Source organism: Aspergillus lucknowensis (genome assembly GCF_044049455.1).
Source record: "Aspergillus lucknowensis strain CBS 449.75 chromosome Unknown BJX67scaffold_33, whole genome shotgun sequence".
NCBI lineage: Eukaryota > Fungi > Ascomycota > Eurotiomycetes > Eurotiales > Aspergillaceae > Aspergillus > Aspergillus lucknowensis.
Genome location: NW_027263577.1, coordinates 1 through 19,197, shown reverse-complemented (window position 1 = coordinate 19,197; position 19,197 = coordinate 1). Strand labels below are relative to the sequence as shown.

General features: G+C 50.7%; 8 protein-coding genes across 8 annotated transcripts; 3 read left to right on the top strand and 5 right to left on the bottom strand.

Moving 5' to 3' along the window:
- Positions 1 to 31: 31 nt before the first annotated feature.
- On the bottom strand, positions 32 to 1,647 carry BJX67DRAFT_186224 (uncharacterized protein). The gene has a single exon (XM_071025252.1). The coding sequence runs from the start codon at positions 1,363 to 1,365 to the stop codon at positions 328 to 330; it is 1,038 nt and encodes a 345-aa protein (XP_070884187.1). The 5' UTR covers positions 1,366 to 1,647; the 3' UTR covers positions 32 to 327.
- BJX67DRAFT_186154 (major facilitator superfamily-domain-containing protein) lies at positions 1,647 to 3,812 on the bottom strand. The gene is made up of 4 exons (XM_071025251.1): positions 3,535 to 3,812; positions 3,415 to 3,490; positions 3,058 to 3,368; positions 1,647 to 3,011 (listed from the first exon to the last, which is right to left on the bottom strand). The coding sequence occupies exons 1-4, from the start codon at positions 3,724 to 3,726 to the stop codon at positions 1,929 to 1,931; spliced, it is 1,662 nt and encodes a 553-aa protein (XP_070884186.1). The 5' UTR covers positions 3,727 to 3,812; the 3' UTR covers positions 1,647 to 1,928.
- Positions 3,813 to 4,215: 403 nt separating this feature from the next.
- Positions 4,216 to 5,514, bottom strand: BJX67DRAFT_373303 (arrestin family protein; the record flags this gene model as incomplete). Its single annotated transcript, XM_071031377.1, has 5 exons — positions 4,216 to 4,416; positions 4,467 to 4,886; positions 4,931 to 5,225; positions 5,271 to 5,414; positions 5,462 to 5,514. 5 exons carry the CDS (start codon positions 5,512 to 5,514, stop codon positions 4,216 to 4,218), a joined length of 1,113 nt encoding a protein of 370 aa, XP_070884185.1.
- A 1,654-nt stretch (positions 5,515 to 7,168) lies between these two features.
- On the bottom strand, positions 7,169 to 8,660 carry BJX67DRAFT_389438 (uncharacterized protein; the record flags this gene model as incomplete). Its single annotated transcript, XM_071034497.1, has 3 exons — positions 7,169 to 7,779; positions 7,857 to 8,193; positions 8,260 to 8,660. 3 exons carry the CDS (start codon positions 8,658 to 8,660, stop codon positions 7,429 to 7,431), a joined length of 1,089 nt encoding a protein of 362 aa, XP_070884184.1. The 3' UTR covers positions 7,169 to 7,428.
- A 715-nt stretch (positions 8,661 to 9,375) lies between these two features.
- Positions 9,376 to 11,013, top strand: BJX67DRAFT_358975 (NAD-dependent succinate-semialdehyde dehydrogenase). Its single transcript, XM_071029616.1, has 2 exons — positions 9,376 to 10,805; positions 10,851 to 11,013. Exons 1-2 carry the CDS (start codon positions 9,439 to 9,441, stop codon positions 10,969 to 10,971), a joined length of 1,488 nt encoding a protein of 495 aa, XP_070884183.1. The 5' UTR covers positions 9,376 to 9,438; the 3' UTR covers positions 10,972 to 11,013.
- Positions 11,014 to 11,448: 435 nt separating this feature from the next.
- On the top strand, positions 11,449 to 13,124 carry BJX67DRAFT_358973 (inosine-uridine preferring nucleoside hydrolase-domain-containing protein). Its single transcript, XM_071029615.1, has 3 exons — positions 11,449 to 12,321; positions 12,396 to 12,685; positions 12,757 to 13,124. The coding sequence occupies exons 1-3, from the start codon at positions 11,947 to 11,949 to the stop codon at positions 13,022 to 13,024; spliced, it is 933 nt and encodes a 310-aa protein (XP_070884182.1). The 5' UTR covers positions 11,449 to 11,946; the 3' UTR covers positions 13,025 to 13,124.
- A 768-nt stretch (positions 13,125 to 13,892) lies between these two features.
- Positions 13,893 to 15,248, top strand: BJX67DRAFT_382945 (uncharacterized protein; the record flags this gene model as incomplete). Its single annotated transcript, XM_071033332.1, has 2 exons — positions 13,893 to 14,438; positions 14,514 to 15,248. 2 exons carry the CDS (start codon positions 13,893 to 13,895, stop codon positions 15,246 to 15,248), a joined length of 1,281 nt encoding a protein of 426 aa, XP_070884181.1.
- A 1,516-nt stretch (positions 15,249 to 16,764) lies between these two features.
- BJX67DRAFT_382944 (uncharacterized protein) lies at positions 16,765 to 17,394 on the bottom strand (the record flags this gene model as incomplete). Its single annotated transcript, XM_071033331.1, has 2 exons — positions 16,765 to 17,100; positions 17,173 to 17,394. The coding sequence occupies 2 exons, from the start codon at positions 17,392 to 17,394 to the stop codon at positions 16,765 to 16,767; spliced, it is 558 nt and encodes a 185-aa protein (XP_070884180.1).
- Between the last annotated feature and the right edge of the window lie 1,803 nt (positions 17,395 to 19,197).

Sequence of the window (19,197 nt, the reverse complement as noted above, 5' to 3'; positions counted from 1 at the left end):
ATGACTGATGCTATGCCCTATCAATAACTACAGACAGTGTGGTAGATAACTAGACGATTCCGCCATTAATATCTCATCTAAACTACCAATACAAAAGGGTGGGAAGAGCCGAGAAAACTGCCCCTCGACCAGGCTTCAAGCTTGTCCGTCTCCACTGCCAGAATCTCACGATAGTCCAAACATACCCTAATGCAGAATCCCGCTGTCATTATATGTATATATATATATGTGTATATATACTCATATCAAAACGCCCATGTCCCAATGAACTAAACTGAACCCAATAGACAATTCCAATGCTAACCATTCCCACCCGTGCAGTCAATTTTAAAACGGCTTCCCCATCGCATCCATCTCATTAACCGCCTGGCTCCCACTCAGCTCGCTACGACTTCCATCCCCCGCAAGCTCGGCAACCCGAATCTGCTTCGTGTACGCAGGCGGCGGAGCACCTCCCGCCACCGTCGTCATGTCAGAGCCACCCCCCGCAAACATGCCCGCCTTCTGACCCTGATCCCATAGCGCCCGTCCCAAAGACGAGACCTCAGTAACAGGTTCCCGCGACCCGTCGTGGAGAGGCGAGTACGGAAAATACTGCGAGGGTGGCTGGTTGTTGTTGTTGTGGTTGTGGCTGTGGCTGTATCCGTAGCCGTGGGCGGCGATGGGGGGGTTTGGGGGTGGGGGCGAGTGGAAAATCGAACTGGAGGGCGGGTAAGGATGTCCTCCTTGCCCTTCTTGTTGTTGTTGTTGTTGTTGGAGTCTCTTGTTGCGTCGGCGGAGGAAGAATATTGCTGCGCCGATGAGGCCCGCTGTGGCGAGGAGGCCGACGACGATGCCTGCGACTTCGCCGGCGGATATTGAGGACCCTGAGTCTGAGTCTGGGTCTGAGTCCGAGTCCGAGTCTGCAGGGACGGGGGTCGATGATGCTGTCTCTGTTGTTGTTGTTGTCGTGGTAGGGCTTTGCGTCTTAGTCGTCGTTGATCTTGTCATCGTCGTCGTTGTCAATGTCGGTGTTGTCGACGACGAACTCTCTGGCTCCGAGTCATCTACGACCTCGAACGACCGAATTGGCTTCGATGCGTCCTTCGCAAGCCAGTGACTTGCCTCTCCACCCGGTGTACCGGAGCAGTCTGTCGACCCGTAGAGATAGATGGTCACGGGGTCATCTTCGGCGTCGAATTCGAAGTATGCGCCCTTCGGGTGGTTGATTCGTTTGCATGGGTGGGCAAGCTCTTCCGATTTTCCTGGCTCGATGGATTTATAGCCTTCCGGGTTCTCCCACAGGAAGGTCCATGCTGCTGTTGAGGGGAGGAGTGAGAGGGAGAGGGTGGTTGTGAGGAGGAGGGTCGTCAGTCGTGATGGCATTTTGGCGTTGGGTTGATGATGGGAAGAGAGGTTGGAGAGAGACGAGAGGACGTTTTCCCCTCATAAACGAGAATTGATTCATGAGGGTGGTGGAGTGCTCGGATCCTGATCTCGACTCATGCTTCTCAATCTGGCTTGAAGGCCAATCATCGAGGTGCCTCGTGTGCGAGCAACAGTGAGTTGCTTGGCGAGGCTCTGAGAGACGTGAACCACCAGGGATTTCCTCGACAAGGTTTTCGAGGACACGAGGCTCTGGCTTGAAGAATGGCGAGCCAAGAACGAGGGCCGAAAATAAATGATGAAGATCACGGCTGAAAACGAGGAAAATGCAGGGAACATGTTTGAGAGAGAGGGTTGTCGACATCATTGACTTCGACGCGAGGTTCGTATTCAAGTTCCAAAAATAGGATCCAGCGATGATCTCGGCTTGGCATTTGTTCCGCTTCGGTCAGGATTGTGAAAGGAAGATTCACGCTTGATTAACATTAAACTCATGATGGGAGAGATGTCTAGTTGTCCACGCTGAAGCAAGTCTATCAAATCTAACTTCTATAACCCGCAGCCTACTCCGCCTCCACATCAGCCTTCGGATTCTTCTCACTCCGCAGCGTCTGGTTACTCTCGAGCGCACGGTTGAGATCATAGCTCTCAGTCAAGAGACTCAACGCAAACGCCACCCCACAGACCGCACAGCAGACTGCATACACAATCCTCAAGCTATCCGTGTACGCAGTCCGCATGTTCAGCTTATCAGGCCCATCCGGCATGGCCTTGAGGACCTCGACCAGCCCCGCCGCATCCTGACTATACACGCTCGCCATGGGCGCAAGAGAGGGGTACTGCAGCAGATTGTGATACATGCGGTTCTGGAAGACGACGCCGCCAATCGCCACGCCAACGGCTTGTCCCATTGCACGGAAGAAGCTGAACATGCCCACGGCAATTGCGAGCGTGTCGCTCGTAGCGGACGCCTGGATCGCGAACGCGAGCGATGAGAAGAGCAGGCCGAGTCCGATGCCCGGGACGATGTTGATGAAGATCCATGCGGGGATGCTCGTGTCGACGTCCATGTAGCACAGGAGGCCGAGGCCGAGTGTGCCCAGGAACCAACCGAGCCAGGCGGCCCATCTGTAATGCCCGTATTTGGTGACGAGGAAGCCGACGACTCCCGCGCTGGGTGCCACCGTGAAGGTTGCGGGGAAGAGGGCGACGCCGGCCATGATGGGGGAGTAGCCCTTCACGGCTTCGTAGTAGAGGGGCTCGTAGTAGAGGAGGCACCAGAGGACAAATCCTTGCAGGAAGCTACCGGCGAAGGAGACGGACGCGGTGCGGTTCTGGAAGATCTTAGGCGGGATGATGGGGTCTTTGGCGTAGCGGTACTCGTAGAATACAAAGACGACAAGGCCAGCGACTCCAATGATCAGGGGGACCAGGGTTCGCCATGAATCCCAGTCGTAGAGAACACCACCCCATGTCAGTGGGATTAAGAATGAGGACATGCTGCCGACGAATAGGATGGTCCCGACATAGTCGATTTGACGGAGCTTTTCGGCGAGAGACGTGGGGATGATGTTCAGCTTGAGGAAGAGGACGATAAAGACTGCTCCAACTCCAATGAAGGGGAAGTTGATATAGAAGATCCACCGCTGGACTCGATTAGCTAGACACGACAAAGCTTCCTGGGCGACATACCCAGCTGACATCCTGCGAAAATCCACCACCTAGAATCGGACCGGTAACGGACCCGATACTCCACATGGCTGAGAGGATGCCGAAGTACTGGCCTCGAAGGCGGAGGGGGACGATATCGGTGACGATCACCTCGGTCAGCGCCATCACGCCTCCGCCTCCGGCTCCTTGAATCGACCGTCCGACTAGCATGTAGGTGAAGTTCTTTGCGACAGCGCAGACGACGGTTCCGACGAAGAAGAGGGTCAAAGCGACCATGACCAGCGGTCGTCGACCGAAGATGCCGGAGAGGGAGGCGAAGTTGGGTTGGAAGACTGCCTTTGTTAACTCTGGCCCAGGAGAGACGATGGAATTGCGCACCTGTTGACGCGAGAAGGAATGAGGTTCCACTCCAGAAGGCTTCGATTGCGGTGCCTTTCAAGTCTCTTGTGATGATCTGGGTTGTGAGCTTGGTTCCAATGGCGGACGTGGGAGACAAACAGGTAGAGCAACGGAGATGGATGTGCCATCGAGGGCAACCATCAGGGTCAACACGGTGAGGGTGAGGAACACCAGAATACCTCGTCTCCCGAGTCTAAACTCCGTCTCTACAGCTTCATTCTTGGGAACAGGAGTGGCCTGCCCAGAGCTGGCCACATCGGGCTCAGCCAGAGAAGTCTCATCTTTAGTCATTGTGGGTTGTTGAGAACGGTTGCTTGGGGCCAGCGTGAACAGCAAGAGAAGTGTACTTGTCGAGCATGAGATTCCATTTTTGGGACTGAACAGAGCGCTGGTGATATATACATTGTCCTGGGTCACATAACATTATGTGGCGCGATGAATTTTCCTTCGGGTCAACATAGTCACCGATTGAGTCATTAGAAACCTCGTCACGACTTACTTGGGCAAGTCATAACGAGGATAACGAGAGGCTGCCATAAAGCGCGAAGCGAGAGATCGGAGGAATGAGGCACCGATTGGAGACCTCGTGTTCATGAGGGTTGGCCCGGCGGATGGTTTGTTGGGCCGATTTGGATGGATCCATGGATGCATTGGGTTAGTGTGCTCACATAATGTCTGCTTCAAGCAAAATTCAACATTACGATTACTGTCTATCGACTAGAGAGCATGAGTTGGGAGTTTTCATACAGTGCCCGCATTTATCTCACGATGGGAATGCATTCACGTAACGAGTTGTGTGCCCGCACCTTCGTCACGTCCTTCGTAAATCCGATCCATCTCGTGCTGCCCATACGCTGGGGGAGCCTCTTCACCGTCGCCACTCGCGATTAAAGCTGGGGGAGGGGCCTCTCCCGTAAAACAGCCGTCCCAGACCCTGTAAGACGGGGATAGGTAAATCGAGACGGGGACTGCGATGCGCAGCTGTATTTGTCAGCTCAGCTCGCAAGCCCTAGAAGCTGGAAGAATCATACCTCGCTGTAGTGGCCGTCAGGATTCTGCATCCGCACGTAGATTCTTAGTTTATGCTTGACTCTAATCCCCATTGTATCTGTGTCCTGCACGCACTGCCGTAGGCTCTGTGGGAGAGGAATCGAGTGTGAGAACTGGCAACCACCTTTTGGCCTTGTTGGGTCCTGTGCGCCCTCATCTATTGTATACCGATCGCTCGATAAAATCCTGGTTGAGTCAGAGTTGCGAGCCAAAACCAGATCGTCTTCATTGAGAGTGAATTCGCGCAGCTCTGAGAGCTGCGTTTCGATGCGATCGATCTTCAAGTCTTTCAAAAGGGGGACAAAGCCGTAGTTCACGTCGATGGCTGTCCCGAAAGCGACGGCTTTGCTGGGGATATGGACCTGGTACGCGATTTTGTTCGCCCATACTTCTTCAAGCGTCTGCCTTTGTTAGGAAACATATACTAATTGGTTGAATGACGTACCGTATCAACAGCCTGCAGCTTCGGAATCCGAATAATGCGCAACGGCTTCCGGTAGCTAACATCTTTGCCATGTTTCCGACCGATCTCCACCTTGAAGAAGTACGTGATGGAGGCATCTCTAAAACCTTCGATGCTTTCGGGCAGAGTTCCTTCGAGAACCGCGCTGAAAGGGTATTTGTGGTGTCGAACGGGGAGAATCTCTGGCGCGGTCTGGGACGCATCGTGGAATTCCCACGTTCGCTTGTAGAACTCTGACTCTCTCGATGTTCTGATCCATCCGGCTCGAGTAGGGGCACTATAAAGTTAGTTTGAGAAGGGACTGATCGCACGGTGGACTCACGAGACTCGGCGTACACCAGACAGGTGTAACCGAATGTGTGTGATGGCCGTCGGCTCTTTGAACCTGAAGGCAAGACGACCGCCCAGGTAGACGCCAATCGCCTCATCCTCGGACCCTTGGAAGACGACGTCCTCTTGATCCAGTCTATCAGGACGGGTCAGAATCGCCCTCTGGTAGCGTGGGTGACGTACTCAACATCGACGTATTCGCTCTTGTTTACACACTCCCCTTTCGGGTACGGCATCATTGCTGCCAAAGAGAACGGCTAACGATTTGGGACTGTTTTCGAATGGGTCGCAGTATCTTGTTTAGAATCCGAATGCAATGTCGACAAACGGAAGGACGAGTGGCTTGAATGTTGTCGAGCAACATAACGTGAAGCCCCCATGTCAGGAAGCCGGGCCTCGGATGAACTGAAGACACCGGAGACGATGGCATGACAGCATTTGACCTTCGACATTGCCTCCTCTGTTAACGATTGACAGCCATTGACTTGGCTGTTCACAACTCGAAGAGCCGATTAGAACTTTGAACTCGGCCCGATCGGCAGTGTGTCGTCGCTTTGCACATGAAAATTTCAATCCAGAAGCCATGACACTGAAATGATCTCAGGCGGCTGGCTGCGAAACTAACCCGTAACGATCTTAGCATCCGTGACGATCACCAGAAAAAGGATTCAGGCACCAGCGCTGACGTTCGCATGTTCTCATGACCTCTGCTGGGCCATCCACATCGCTCAACGCTTCTTTTCAGAGCCGTCGACTGATCCAATGGTGTGTCTGCAATGTCCTGATGCGATGGTTGAGAAACAAACAGGTAGCTGTCAGAACTGCCCTTGGACCCTGTCAGCCAACTGTCACTGAGAGTGGAGTCTTCGTTGGCGCCGGAGCCTCTCTGTCCGAATTCTCGGGATCACCTTTTGCAGACACCTTGTCTTTTTGGAACGGGCCCGTCGGTGACACATTTGGAACTTCTTGCGAGCTGGGTGCCCATTGATTGATTCCTGCCCACTCGCAGCATCAAACACTTGCCTGAACACATTTCGTGGTCCTCCCATATCCGTCACGGCACGAGCCTGGAACAAGGAAGGATTCCGTGTGTGCCGTTCTCGAGTGCACACTTCAATCCAGTTGTTTCAAGCCTTGTTAACACGGGCGATCGGGACATCTGCGGAGGCAGCTCAATCTTGTGAATTGTGTTGCAGCAGATATTCTTGTGTCCGACGTCAACGAGAAGCCAGTCGATATTTGAGCGGAGCTTGAGATTTAGTGAGCTGGGCTTCTTCAAATCATCGCTCGCCTTGAAGCTATCTCGGACTGCCAGCCGATGATAAGATCTTGCCCTTAGGAGGATCGACCCTGGTGCTGCCTTTCTCGGGTGCAGAAGCCGACGGCCGGCAGGGAATCCTCTGGCTCCCGGTCGGATAATCCTTGCGAGTTGGAGCCAGCAGGTTTTCCCTGGAGTTTGTCGACAATGAGGGTGGCAGTCCGCCTGGAGGACATTGTCAACGTGTTTCCTCAGGAAAATGAAATTCTCGGCCGATGTAACAAGGCCTCTCCAGATGTTATTACTTCCGGGATAAAGGATTCTGAGAGTTTGTCCGCCGGAAATGCTGGTTTACTCAATCTCCAAACATGAATTCTTCCCTCTGACTCTTAGAGTCTACTTATCTGTATGGCCGCGACCAAATATCTAACAGATCCATACACTGGCGATGCCACCTCATTACCCCCTTCTTGAAAAAAGGAAAGCCTTGTCTGTGCGGAATCACGGGTGAGTCGATTGGACTCATGGAGACCGCTTTTTGAAATCAGTCTTCGACCCGTGTTTCGCCTTATTTGCGTCCTAAGATTTTAGCGATGGATAGCATCACTGTCTCAGGTTTCCACTCACCTTCCGTGCCCGTTCTAGACTCGTCTGGTTTGCTCAGCTGGTTTTTGATGGAAGAGAGATACGAGCATAAGTTGGCCTCCGATCACTTCGATTGCAATCATCTCGAGTAAAGCCAGAAGACGGAGCCAAACACAGTCAATTTCATCATTATAGCAAGAAAGTAAGGCCAAACGCAGGCAGGCTCAATCTGGTCGTCAACAAATGCAAGCGCTAAAGTCACCAGTCACCAGTCACCCTCATCTTTCATCTTTCATCTTCCATCCACCTACTCAGGAATAAACATCTCCCTCAACATCGAATCCAAAAACTCCCTCTGCTCCCTCAACCAAGCCCTCTTCGCCTCCACATCAAACGTCTTCCCCGCGACCTCCCTCGCTCGCTCCGCCTTTCTCTGCGCCCGCACCCGCTCCTCGAGCACCTCGAGCCGGTACTCGTAGTACTGCGGATACATCTCGGCCAGGTTACTGATTCCCCGCGTGCCGACGAGGATCGTCTCGTCGCGCACCAGCGCGTCGACGGGGCGGAAAGGCGTCACCATTGTGATTCTTTCGCGGCCGCCAAGCGCCTTTAGCGCTTGGTGTTCGAGGTACCGGCCTTGCATGACGACTGCGTAGCCCTACTCTTCTTAGTCTCTGTCTTATACTTCCGATAGGGCATGGGAAAGAAGAGTTTGGGGGGGGATGGGAGGGATACCATAGCCGGCCCGCGAACCTTCTTAATCTCCCCCGAGGGCAACCGGATCGCGGTCTCGCCGCCGACCATCTCCGTGCAGTCTGAGAGCATGGTCACGCAGACAAACGGGAAGGAGTCGTAGTGCCACGCGAAGGCGGGGACGTTGTCGTCTGTGATGGATGACTTTATGGCGGCGGTGCTGCCGTTCCCGTTTGCCTGGTGGTCGTCGTCCTTGATGGCGATGTTGATGTTGGCGATTTCGTAGTCGAAGGCTGGGATGAGGTCTATGCCGGCGATTGCGGAGATCTTGGAGAGGACTTCGGGGGATTTCCAGACGTCGTAGATGAAGGGGGCGCGGCTGTTACTTGTTATTTAGTTCCCTTCTTGTGCAATGGAGGGAAGGGAAGGGAAGGGATAGGCGTACGCATGTCCCATCCCCCGAATCATATTCGTGCAGAAGCTCGAGGCATACTGACACTCCGCCAGGACGGGCTCACTGAAGATCTCCGCGCGCATCTGCCTGATAGCTTCTTCGGTGAAGAGCGGGAAGGGCTCTGAGATGGCATTCGGGGAGATCCCTGCGCCGTCGAGGCCGAAGTCTGCCATTTTGTGGATCTTCTCAGGGGCTTGGTAGATGAGGTGTTTATTTGGGTTGAAGGGGACGGGCTGCTCGACTCTGGCATTCTCGATTAGGGATCTGGGGAGCTTCTTGGTTGGGCGCGTGGCTCGTTTTGTTGTAGGGCCGACGACCGTGGGTGGGACGGTGGATGGGATTGTGGATGGCAGAGTGGATGTCACTGTGGGAAGGAGGGCTGCTGGTGCCATGATGGGATATTAAGTTAATGCTATGAGTATGAATGTGTTCGTCTTGAAGAAGCTAATTGCTGCTGGATCTGGGCATCAGATGGGTTTGCGAGGGCTTACTTATAGATCGGGGGCCGACCTCAAGTCGCTGATTCTGGGGTATTGTCTGGGCTATAGTCATGGGACATTCGGAAAGCGTGTAAAGGGTATCATTTCCTCGAGCCGGTTCCGACCCGTGAGGTCTAGATTCACGGCTGTATTCCGATATGCACGGCTCGGGTCACTGTCGCGAGTCTATTCTTAGTCCACCAGATGCCTATCTTGAGAGCAAGCGGCAGATTTTCGGTTCCCTGTCCCGACTCGACTTGGTGAGCTGGCAGCTTGACGGAGGTCTGAGCTCATTGCCGGGATAGATTCTCTAAAAAGGGTAAATATTTCAACTTCAGGATGATTTCGTCCGCCAATTGAAGCGATATGGCACTCCTCACGACGAGACCATCGAAAGCTACGTAGTGGTGCTCAAAGATTAGGTTGAAAAACAAGATACATGAAGCTGGACCATTTAGATCCAACTGGTCCGGACTCACTTGAGATCGCCCCAAAGAGCATCTCCACCGCTCAAAGATCAGCCGATGCCATCTCGGGTCCAGAACCCTAGCGTCTCTGAGGCCGAGCCGAGACCCTTCTCCCCATGAGCGGGGAAGTCCCCTCATCTCGATGCAGATACTCTTAATACTCCTCACCTTCCAAAACTATCTCCATTCTGTCCATATTCTGAACCTCTCAATAATTCTGAAAGATGGCCTCCCTCGCCCTCAAAGACCCCAGCCTCTTCATCGAATCCTCCTACCGAAACGGCCAGTGGTTCCCCTCCCAATCCGCGCAAACATTCACCGTAACAAATCCAGCAACCGACTGCGTCCTTGGAACATGCCCCGAATCGACAACAGACGACCTTCGCGACGCAATCGCCGCTGCCTCAGCCGCCTTCCCGACCTGGCGCGCCCTCTCTGGCCGAACACGCGGCCGCATCCTGCGCAAGATCTCCGACCTCCTCGTCTCCAATAAAGAGGATCTCGGCCGGATCATTACCGCCGAAAACGGTAAGGCGAAGCCCGACGCCGAGGGCGAGGTCCTCTTCTCCGCGAGCTTCTTCGAGTGGTTTGCCGAAGAGGCGCCGCGGATTTACGGCGATGTGATACCGCACAGTAACCCGAGTAGTCGGACACAGGTGATTAAGGAGCCCATAGGGGTATGTGGGCTGATTCTGCCGTGGAATTTCCCGATGGCGATGGGGGCGCGCAAGATCGCGGCGGCGCTGGCGGCGGGGTGTACGGTTGTCGTGAAGTCGGATGGGCTGACGCCGTTTTCAACGAATGCGTTGGCGTGTCTTGCAGAGCGGGCGGGGGTGCCAAGGGGTGTGGTGAATGTTGTTACTGCGTTGGAGAATACCCCTCGCTTAGGGCTTGCGCTGTGTGAGGCGGAGGATGTCAAGAAGATTTCGTTTACGGGGTCGACGCGCGTGGGCAAGTTGCTGATGAGGCAGTCGAGTGGGACGTTGAAGAAACTGAGCTTGGAGCTTGGTGGGAATGCGCCGTTTATTGTCTTTGACGATGCGGATGTTGAAGTTGCAGTGAGCAGTGCGCTTGTCAGCAAGTTCAAGGTCACTGGGCAGACTTGTGTCTGTGCGAACAGGATCTACGTGCAGGCGGGCATCTACGACCGGTTCAGCGCGAGGCTCGTCGAGGAGGTCAGCAAGTATCGCGTTGGCAATGGCCTCGACGACGCCTCGGTGACCCACGGGCCCTTAACGACGGGAGTGGGCAAGGTGGAAGAACACGTCAAGGACGCCGTGAGGAAGAATGCAAAGGTGCTCCTCGGAGGCAACCGTCTACCGTCTCTTGGAAAGAACTTCCACGAGCTGACCATCCTCGCCGACGTCGACGATACAATGACGGTCATGAATGAGGAGACGTTCGGTCCAGTCGCTGCCCTCGCCAAGTTCAACACAGAGGAGGAGGTCATCCGGCGGGCGAACAAGTGCGATGTCGGTTTAGCTTCTTACATTATTACCACAGATGTGGCGAAAGCGCATCGGGTGTCGGAGAGCCTGCAGTTCGGCATGGTTGCGATCAACACTGGAGTGATATCAGACGCAGCAGCACCGTAAGTCTTTCACCCTTTCTGAATAGTCTATACTGACCTGTGCAGATTCGGAGGAGTGAAGCACTCTGGCTTTGGACGTGAGGGAAGCAAGTATGGCGTCGAGGACTACATGACCATCAAGACCGTTATTACTGGGGGCATCAACACGATCTATTCTCACCTGTAGATAAATAAGCTTAGCATAATCAATCTGACGATTCCTCTCGCCAACTCTTAGCCCAAACGGTCTGCCAGGCGCTGAGTCGGAAAGCCAGACCCTCTCGGGTAGGGTTTTTCACCCTCCAACTCTCGAGAACGATCGATAAATCAAGCCACTTGCGGACAAGACTCCACAGGGATCCAGAAGGGTTTGTGGAACGTGCTATCGTCGGCTCGGCTTATGTGGATATAAACTTCAAGCTTTCGCTTTTTAGGAATCTGATTCTCCTCCCGATCGACTCCCGAAGTTAAATCTGCTTGACCCGTGGATCCTTTCTCGCGGTTTCAGCAACCAATCAGCGACTGCGCTCCTGCGAACCCATGTTGTTCAAGCAGCCGAGAATTGGAGACTCCACGCTTTTTGACAACCAGAGCAGACTCTCGTTCCTCTTCGGGACTAGTACAAATTCGACAGGAGTGCCCGGGTGTCATCTCCGGCTTCACAGTGTGTCCCGAGCGGAGGAGTGTGTGCCCCAAGCAAGATTGGCGTGCCCCGAGCAAGCCCGATGGCTTTTTCTCACAGCCTTTTGCTCCAAAGAGGCCGGATGCTAAAGAGGCGAGCGGTGAGCGGTGAGCCTCATTGAGTGTCCTTCTTCGGAAGAAACACGACAGCTTCAGATCGACTTTTGTTCCCTCTCAGTTCAAGTTGTTCCTTGGGAAGACACCCCTCGCAAGAGCGAAAATCGCACCTCAACCACAACCAATAAATACTAAAAAGATTTCTCGTAAATAGCTATTATCAAAAGCTCAGTGGCAACAATGCGACCAGTTTGGAAATCTGCAGATTGCACCCTGGGGCTTCTTCTTTGCCTAGCAAACATCGCTTTAGCGGTCATTCCTCTCACAAAGAATGTTATCATTGATACAGATCTGTACAGCGATGTTGAGTATGCTCGTAGCTTTTTCCTTTTCTCCTTGAAGCTTTCTTCCGTGGCCCCTACTGATGTCCTTGACTCTCAGCGATGCAGGCGCCCTTCTTCTAGCCTGTACTCATCCAGGGGTAAAACTCCTGGGGGTGAACATCAACTACCCATCCGCCTACGGTGGCCTGGCCGCGTCCGGCCTTCTCGGCTACTACAACCATGCCCACGTCCCATTAGGGCTAAAGCGACCGTTTACAAACGCTACTTTTTTCGATGACTATGAGTACAAGAATGGTGAATATGCTAGCAAGGTTGCATACCATTGGCGACACAATGCGAGTCTTCCATGGGGCGATGTTAGCGGCACATGGGACCCTGTCGAGCTGTACCGAAAAGTCCTCTCCGAGCAACAAGACCACGCAGTGACGGTCACTAGTATTGGATTTCTTGATAACGTACTCCCACCTACCTACTCTGCTTCTCCCGAATTCTACCTGCCTGCTGACATTCACCGGGGCCCCGCTCATAGCTGTCGGGCCTCCTCTCATCCGGACCGGACGCATACTCGCCTCGTACCGGAAGGCAATTGGTGATGGAAAAAGTAAAAGAACTCGTCGTGATGGGCGGTTCGTATCCCACTGGATACGAATTCAATTTCTTTGGGTACAATTCCTCTGCGACCGCCCACGTCGTAAATACATGGCCTGGCCCCATCACATTTATCGGAGACCAAGTCGGGAGGCGCGTCTTCACGGGAGCTCCCTTGACCTCCGATGGCCCCGAGGGCGATCCCGTTCGTGCCGCGTACACATGGTATAGGTCTGTGTTCCACATCCTCTTCGCGCGCATCACTACGTTGCACATACCACAAGAAACTAAGTGAACGATAGTGGCTATAATAAATCGAGGAACTCATGGGACCCTCTCACGGTCATGTATGCCATCGAGGGTCTAGGGCGTCTCTTTTATGTCGGGAACGATACAGGACGTAACCATGTCTATCCTGATGGTCGAAACGCCTGGAGGCAGGGGGATACTGGCTGGAAACACCAGTATCTAGAACTGGCGGTATCTGAGCAGATGGCAGCTGATATAATTGATGATAGGTTGATGCAGGGGGCTATTAATCACGCGCACTGCAACCATTATCCGATCTAGGTAGACGTGGTCAGGTCGCCAGCATTTTAAGATTACCAGCACGTCCTCCTACAGATACTTTCCTGAGCTTAAAATATGCATGTGTGGTGCCGTAATAGAATCCTTCTGGTAGACAATCTTTACTTTTAGCCATCCCCAAACACCTCTAAACCCCAAGTCCGACTGCAAATAACACAATGGAAAACAAGTCTCGCCTAGCAGGACTCGGGTACAGGTCTTCTGATGCCCCAGTTCTCCAGCTCCGCTTGTATTCTAGCGCCCATGTAGACACTCTGCTGAACATATTTCAACCAGTATTCATCTTGATACTTCTCTGAAGACTCGCCCCGCTCGATGAGCTCAAACAAAGCAGCTAGCCAGCCTCGCCGTTCATCGCAATCCGCCAAAACGAGGTTCAGCCAGTCCGTCTCCACCCGGTCGGGGTTTATATAGATCAAAGCTCCTAGCATCGGCCGCCGCGAAGTAAACGGAACTCTGATGCGCACCAGTTCCAGCCCACAGTGCCAGCGCAGCCAGTCACCAGCCGCCTGCTCGGGCGGGTAGATGTAGGTCACGAAGATGGAGCAGAGCACAATCCAGACGCTGATGATGATGGCATCCCAGCTTTGCAGGACGGACGGAAGATGTGGTCCATGCCGTCGCAGGCGATAACAACAAGCTGGTCACCGTCAAGGCCCGGGCGACTAAGAAAATATGCGCACATCGCGTCAACTCTATTCTTAACAGTCTGCCTTCCGAGCATTCAGCATTGTTCGGTCCTATGCTTTTCCCATCCCCGCTAACGCGTTTCTCTGTTCAAGAGGAGCACAGGCAATGCAGTGATGATTCGTGCCCGCCTGCAACAGGGGATCACTCGACCAGGCCCCCAATGCATCATTGCGATTCACCAGCATCGTGTGAACAGATAGAGTTCGACAATAGTCTTGTTTGTAACCCCACGACCGGCGCTACAGCCTGGCATATTGACGGCAAGAGACTGGTGTATGAAAATGAGAAATTCATCGCAATCTCGCATACATGGGCTGATGGTACCGGAGCTCCAATTGATCATAAAAATGCTTCCGATCCAGACAAGGTGCATGTCAACAAATGCCTTTTCAGTTACTTTGCGAAACCTGCAAAGGACAGAGACTTTGCCGGAATTTGGTGGGACGCCATCTCTCTTCCCAAAAATAACGGGCCTCTACGCAAACAGGCAGTTGCTACTATGCATGAAATGTATGCCAAGGCTGGGTTAACCCTGGTTCATGACCGGTTTCTTCTGGAGTGTGCAGTAAGGGATGACATGGAATTTGCCGCCCGTCCCATTATCTTGTCACCCTGGTTTAGCCGAGCATGGACCGCGCTAGAGCTACCAAAGTGTAAGAAAGTCATCTTTATCTTCAAAGATGGGGAGTTTGATCTCGATGATGAAGTTCTGGCCCAACCCAAGAAGCCCTCCAGTCTTCCTCATCAGCTGGCATCGACTATAATTTGAACTCTCAGAAAGAATGTCGTCGCAAACCTGAACGAACTTCTGATTGCTTTGAACTCTCGCCACTCCACTTATACCTCTGATCTGCCCATAATTGCTGGTCTATTGACTGGAGTTTCAGTCGAGGGGTTGACATCTCCCGAAATCTACCAGCGCATTGTTCGCGCGCTCAAACGTATCCCCTGCCAGCATCTATTGCACAACGAGATTGGAATGGATGTTAAGTCATTCTGCTGGTGTCCTTCAAATTTACTCACTGTCCCCAAGGCACTAGGGAGACCGGAACTATTGGCCAAAGCTGACATCGCAAGTGATGGGGCTGCAGCGGCTGTCTGGAGGGTTGTCGACCTCAACGAAACTACACGACCTGAGCTAGAACAGAGGGAAAGGGCACAATCCCCTAATATCGAGATCGGGGCAATTTTGACAGGTACATCTACTACCATCACCCAACATTTGCTGCTCCTGGATCTCTATGACCGCAATCTCAAGAAAGCCGTCATTGTCAAGGTGAAGAACAGTCGGACATCGGAAATTCATTGCCAATACATCGGCACAGTCCGCCTGAAGCGAATCTTAGAGGACGACAGCTTTGGCGCAGTCAAGTTAACTATCGGTGATACAAGTGGAATGAGCGAGCTGGGTCAGGAAACTGCAGTTGATTACGTACAACGTGTGTGGAAGCTGCGCCAGGGCAAGAAGCAGGGAAAGCTCAGATTAGGCCCAAAGCGTGTGGGAAGTGGGTGGTAGCTCAAGTTCTGTTGTATCATTAAAGCATAATTCCGGTTCTTAAGCAGGATTCATACCCAAACGCCCCCTTGAGGCACGGTCTATACTGATAAGATTTACATTTGACCTCAACCGCTACTCGTCAACCTGGTACTAATCCCTCTTGCCGGACCCTAGCCCCCATGTGAATCCCTCGAGAACAAACGGTTCCCAGTAGTTCTCACGGCAACTCGGATAGTCTGCATTCCAATCCGTGCTTAGCAACTGCCCACTCTCGTCATGCCATGCCGATGACGCTATTTCTTCACTATAGTATTATTCTTCAGCCTCCTTTAATGCTCTTCGCGTCGCGTTTTGCCATCGGCAACTGCTGTCTCCCGTCGCTAGAACAGGGTCAACCCAACTCATACCCCCTTCACTGACTCTAGATTGTTCTACTTTCTGCTCAGAGGCGGGAGAAGAAAAGGAATCTGGATTCAGGGCAATAATAGTATTCATCAACGCCCTTCGCGAACTAAGTTTGGTCCCAAACCGTTGAAGACCGATATTCGCATTGAGCCGCATCCACACTTTCGCGGTTCGCCAGGGAGGAATCAAATAGGCGTGGGAGATGATGAAGAAGAGAACCCAGAATGTCACGAAAAGTGCATCCCAGCCTCTCATGGCTGCAGATCCGATGACAAGGCCCCATTGGTTGAGGATGAGAATGATTTTCAACCAGCGCGCCGCGGACGAGGACAGCATAAGTCCATTGGGCTCCAGGGGGCAGTTGAGCAGTGAATTCACAATGGTGCTTTCCCCATAGAACACCATCCACTTGGCCGAATTCATATGTTCGACCACCACAATCAGGCGTTCGTGAGAACTACCTCCATCCACAAGCAATTTTCGAGGCTTGGTGCCGTAAATCATAGATACAATTGAGCCGGTGATTGGAACGACTAGCAAAAATGCCAACGATATATAGCACCTGAGAATGCCACTTACGATCGCCATACCCAGCGAGAGCAACCATCCTATAGCAGACACGAGCGCATACGAAGCAGTGATTTCAGCACCCCGGTTGAGGTAGAGGCGATTGAACTACGCTGAGGGAGGGCGCGTTGTCCCACTGTGTTTCCCAGCGGCACAGGGACCTCCGGCTGACCGGGTGACTCGAACAAATTCTAGGTGGTGAATGCGTAAATCCTTTCCTCGCATATTCTTGTGGTCGTTCCTAATCTCCCGCAGTTCGTGAGACGAGAGACATAGCCGGACTGTTTCAGGGCTGCTTATGACATATTGATCCCCATACCGGCCATCCAGCGCTAATAATCGCATGCTGTTTCCAAACTTATCGAGGTAGCACTCATTATGTGTATGATAATCGGACAACAACAAACGGCTCCCCGACGGCGTAATCGGCCAACTCCACAGGGTAACGGTACCGGTCATTTCGAGGATATGAATCTTTCCGGGAATGTCGATGAAGTCAATCAAAGCAGACAGCGGTAGGATCCCCGCCAGCTCTCTTGCCCAAGCATGATATTCCAATGCGCTAGTGAGTGCTGACACGGCTGGTTTCAAACCCGCCATTGCCGAGACGAGGCACGTGTAGTTGAATCTTAAACTCGACCCAGAACCCCTGCGGTTGTGACAGCGTCGACCTCTCGTAGCTGTCTACAGTCTGCCGTTCCCACACCAAGTCGGTCTCCAACGGACCAATGAATCGGGTCCGTCGGACAACCTTCCAAAAGGTGAATGTAACCGGAGCCAAGAGAGCCATGGTGTAGTTGGTGAAGAAGCTGGCGATATCCCAAGGCTTGAAACTTGCGTCGCCATAGAAAACTATAATCAGGCCCTCGCCGATGACTCCGGCCCAGGCCGCGTACGGCTGGAATCAGCTGTAATAGGGGAACGTGGTACGATCGACGCCTTGGGCTTTACAAGCGCGATAAAGGCATACATATGTTACTGACATGATGAAATAGTTGACCAGGCCGCTGGCAGTGAGGATATTGGTGAGCCAGATCAGGGCTTGCGAGGACCCATTGCCGAGTTGTAGCAGAGAAAGAAGTGGGAAGCAGATCACTATGAGCACACAATAAATGGGGACTCCGTCCCGAGTGCACTTTTGCAGGATTGTGGGGGCTCGCCCTTCGAGAGAGAGATCGTATGAGACGGCCATTATGCTGGGGAAGAGCGTCCTCTTTCAGAGCGACTTGGGTGTCGGAGCAATGGCTCTCTGCATGGATGTTGAATATCATCGCTCATCTCTGTGTCTTTCGGAAACATTGTGTCTATGTACACAATGAAGGAGTAAATATGAAGAATGGAAGGCAAAATGGAAGGTATGGAAAGTGCACCTTCCGAGTACATAAACAAACGGGGAGGCACATTCCTTCGTCCTATGGAACTCAGTTTCGGATCGAATTACCAAGAGGGCTTGCCAGTGGAGTTCCAATGCCCCGTAATCTCGACCAATGCAATACCTCAGACATACCCAGACTTATCCAGGAAGCTGGAAGAGACGTGGTTGAAGCCCCGTGGGTGAACAGCTCGGATGCTGAACCCGAGCTGTGGGTCGCGATACGTAAGATGAAATTGCATCTCAGCATCATTGTTCTAGAAGCATTCCTAAATTCCGCAGCCGTCAAAGTCCAAGGGAACGTGGGAGTGGCATCAGTTGCTCGCTATATCTCGTGTTGGTAGACGTCGTACTTATAACACGATCCAGGACGGCCATCAGGCAGTCTTGACTTTCCACTTCCATAGACGCGCTAGTAGGTTAACCGTCCTCTTTCGAGAGGGGTGGAGGGGATTTGTTTTCAGGGTGATAAGGGAGTAATAATATAATAGTCTATTTGGAAGACCCTAAGGAATATAAGGAATATATTTAAGAAGTTATAATAATAATGCTATAAGCTAGACTAATACTAAGTATTAAAAAGTGCAAATTTGATGCTATAAAGATTAAATATCTAGATATAAAACTTATACTAGAAGGATGGTAAATACTGCAAGAAAAGGTTAATATAATATTGAATTGGCCAATACTAATTAATAAAAAAGGAATATAGGGATTTCTAGGGATATTAGGATATATATAAGAATATCTCTACTAATATATACAAAATTTATAACCTATAATAGAATTACTTAAGGATAATATACTATTTATCTAGGGACAAGCTAAACAAGAATTAATAGATTTAGTAAAGAAAATAGTTAAGAAAGTACTAATCTTATAATTATATAATCCAGAATAGTAGAACTATATAAAAATAGATATATTAATTAAATAAAAAAATAATAATAGGAAATTATAACCTATTTTATTTTATTTAAGAAAAATAACCTAAGCTAAATAGAATTATAATATATATAACTAAAAGATGCTTGTAATTATTAAAAGATTTAAGTATTAAAGATATTACTTACAAGATATAAGGCATAAAATAATTATCTAAATAGATTATAAGAATTTAATATTCTTTATAATAATAAAAGAACTTAAAAAATAACAAGTATAATAAGCTTAAGAGCTTTTATAATACTAATTCAAGATTAAGTATATTAATAGTAAAAGAAATATTATAATAAATATACTAAGTAGAAACCCTAATTATATAATAAATATTAAGAATCCTAAGATAAATATACTAAAAATTAATAAAAATAGGTTATAATTTAATTAAGATATATAACTAGTAGTAGTAGTTATAATAAATAATTATAAGTTTTTTATATAACTTAAGAAAGAGTAAAAAGAAGATAGAATAATCCAAACCTAGAGATTTAATATAAATAATATTAAAGAAAGTAATAGAATATTATTATAGAATAAAATAATTATAATATCTAATAAAATAGTTAAAAAAGTAATTTAGAAATATTATAATCTACTATTTAAAGGATACTAGGAAATTAAAAAAATAATAAAAAAGATTTAATAGGTATACTACTTTCTATAAATATATAAAAAAATATA

Excerpts from the sequence above, each read along its gene's own strand:
- BJX67DRAFT_186224 (XM_071025252.1), bottom strand. The coding sequence starts at position 1,365 with ATGCCATCACGACTGACGACCCTCCTCCTCACAACCACCCTCTCCCTC.
- BJX67DRAFT_186154 (XM_071025251.1), bottom strand. The coding sequence starts at position 3,726 with ATGACTAAAGATGAGACTTCTCTGGCTGAGCCCGATGTGGCCAGCTCT. Across the intron at positions 3,491-3,534 it reads CCATCTCCGTTGCTCTACCT|ATCATCACAAGAGACTTGAA; the intron begins GTTTGTCTCCCA and ends CTCACAACCCAG. Across the intron at positions 3,012-3,057 it reads TTTCGCAGGATGTCAGCTGG|CGGTGGATCTTCTATATCAA; the intron begins GTATGTCGCCCA and ends AATCGAGTCCAG.
- BJX67DRAFT_358975 (XM_071029616.1), top strand. The coding sequence starts at position 9,439 with ATGGCCTCCCTCGCCCTCAAAGACCCCAGCCTCTTCATCGAATCCTCC. Across the intron at positions 10,806-10,850 it reads ATATCAGACGCAGCAGCACC|ATTCGGAGGAGTGAAGCACT; the intron begins GTAAGTCTTTCA and ends TGACCTGTGCAG.
- BJX67DRAFT_358973 (XM_071029615.1), top strand. The coding sequence starts at position 11,947 with ATGTCCTTGACTCTCAGCGATGCAGGCGCCCTTCTTCTAGCCTGTACT. Across the intron at positions 12,322-12,395 it reads GTATTGGATTTCTTGATAAC|CTGTCGGGCCTCCTCTCATC; the intron begins GTACTCCCACCT and ends CCCCGCTCATAG. Across the intron at positions 12,686-12,756 it reads GCCGCGTACACATGGTATAG|TGGCTATAATAAATCGAGGA; the intron begins GTCTGTGTTCCA and ends AGTGAACGATAG.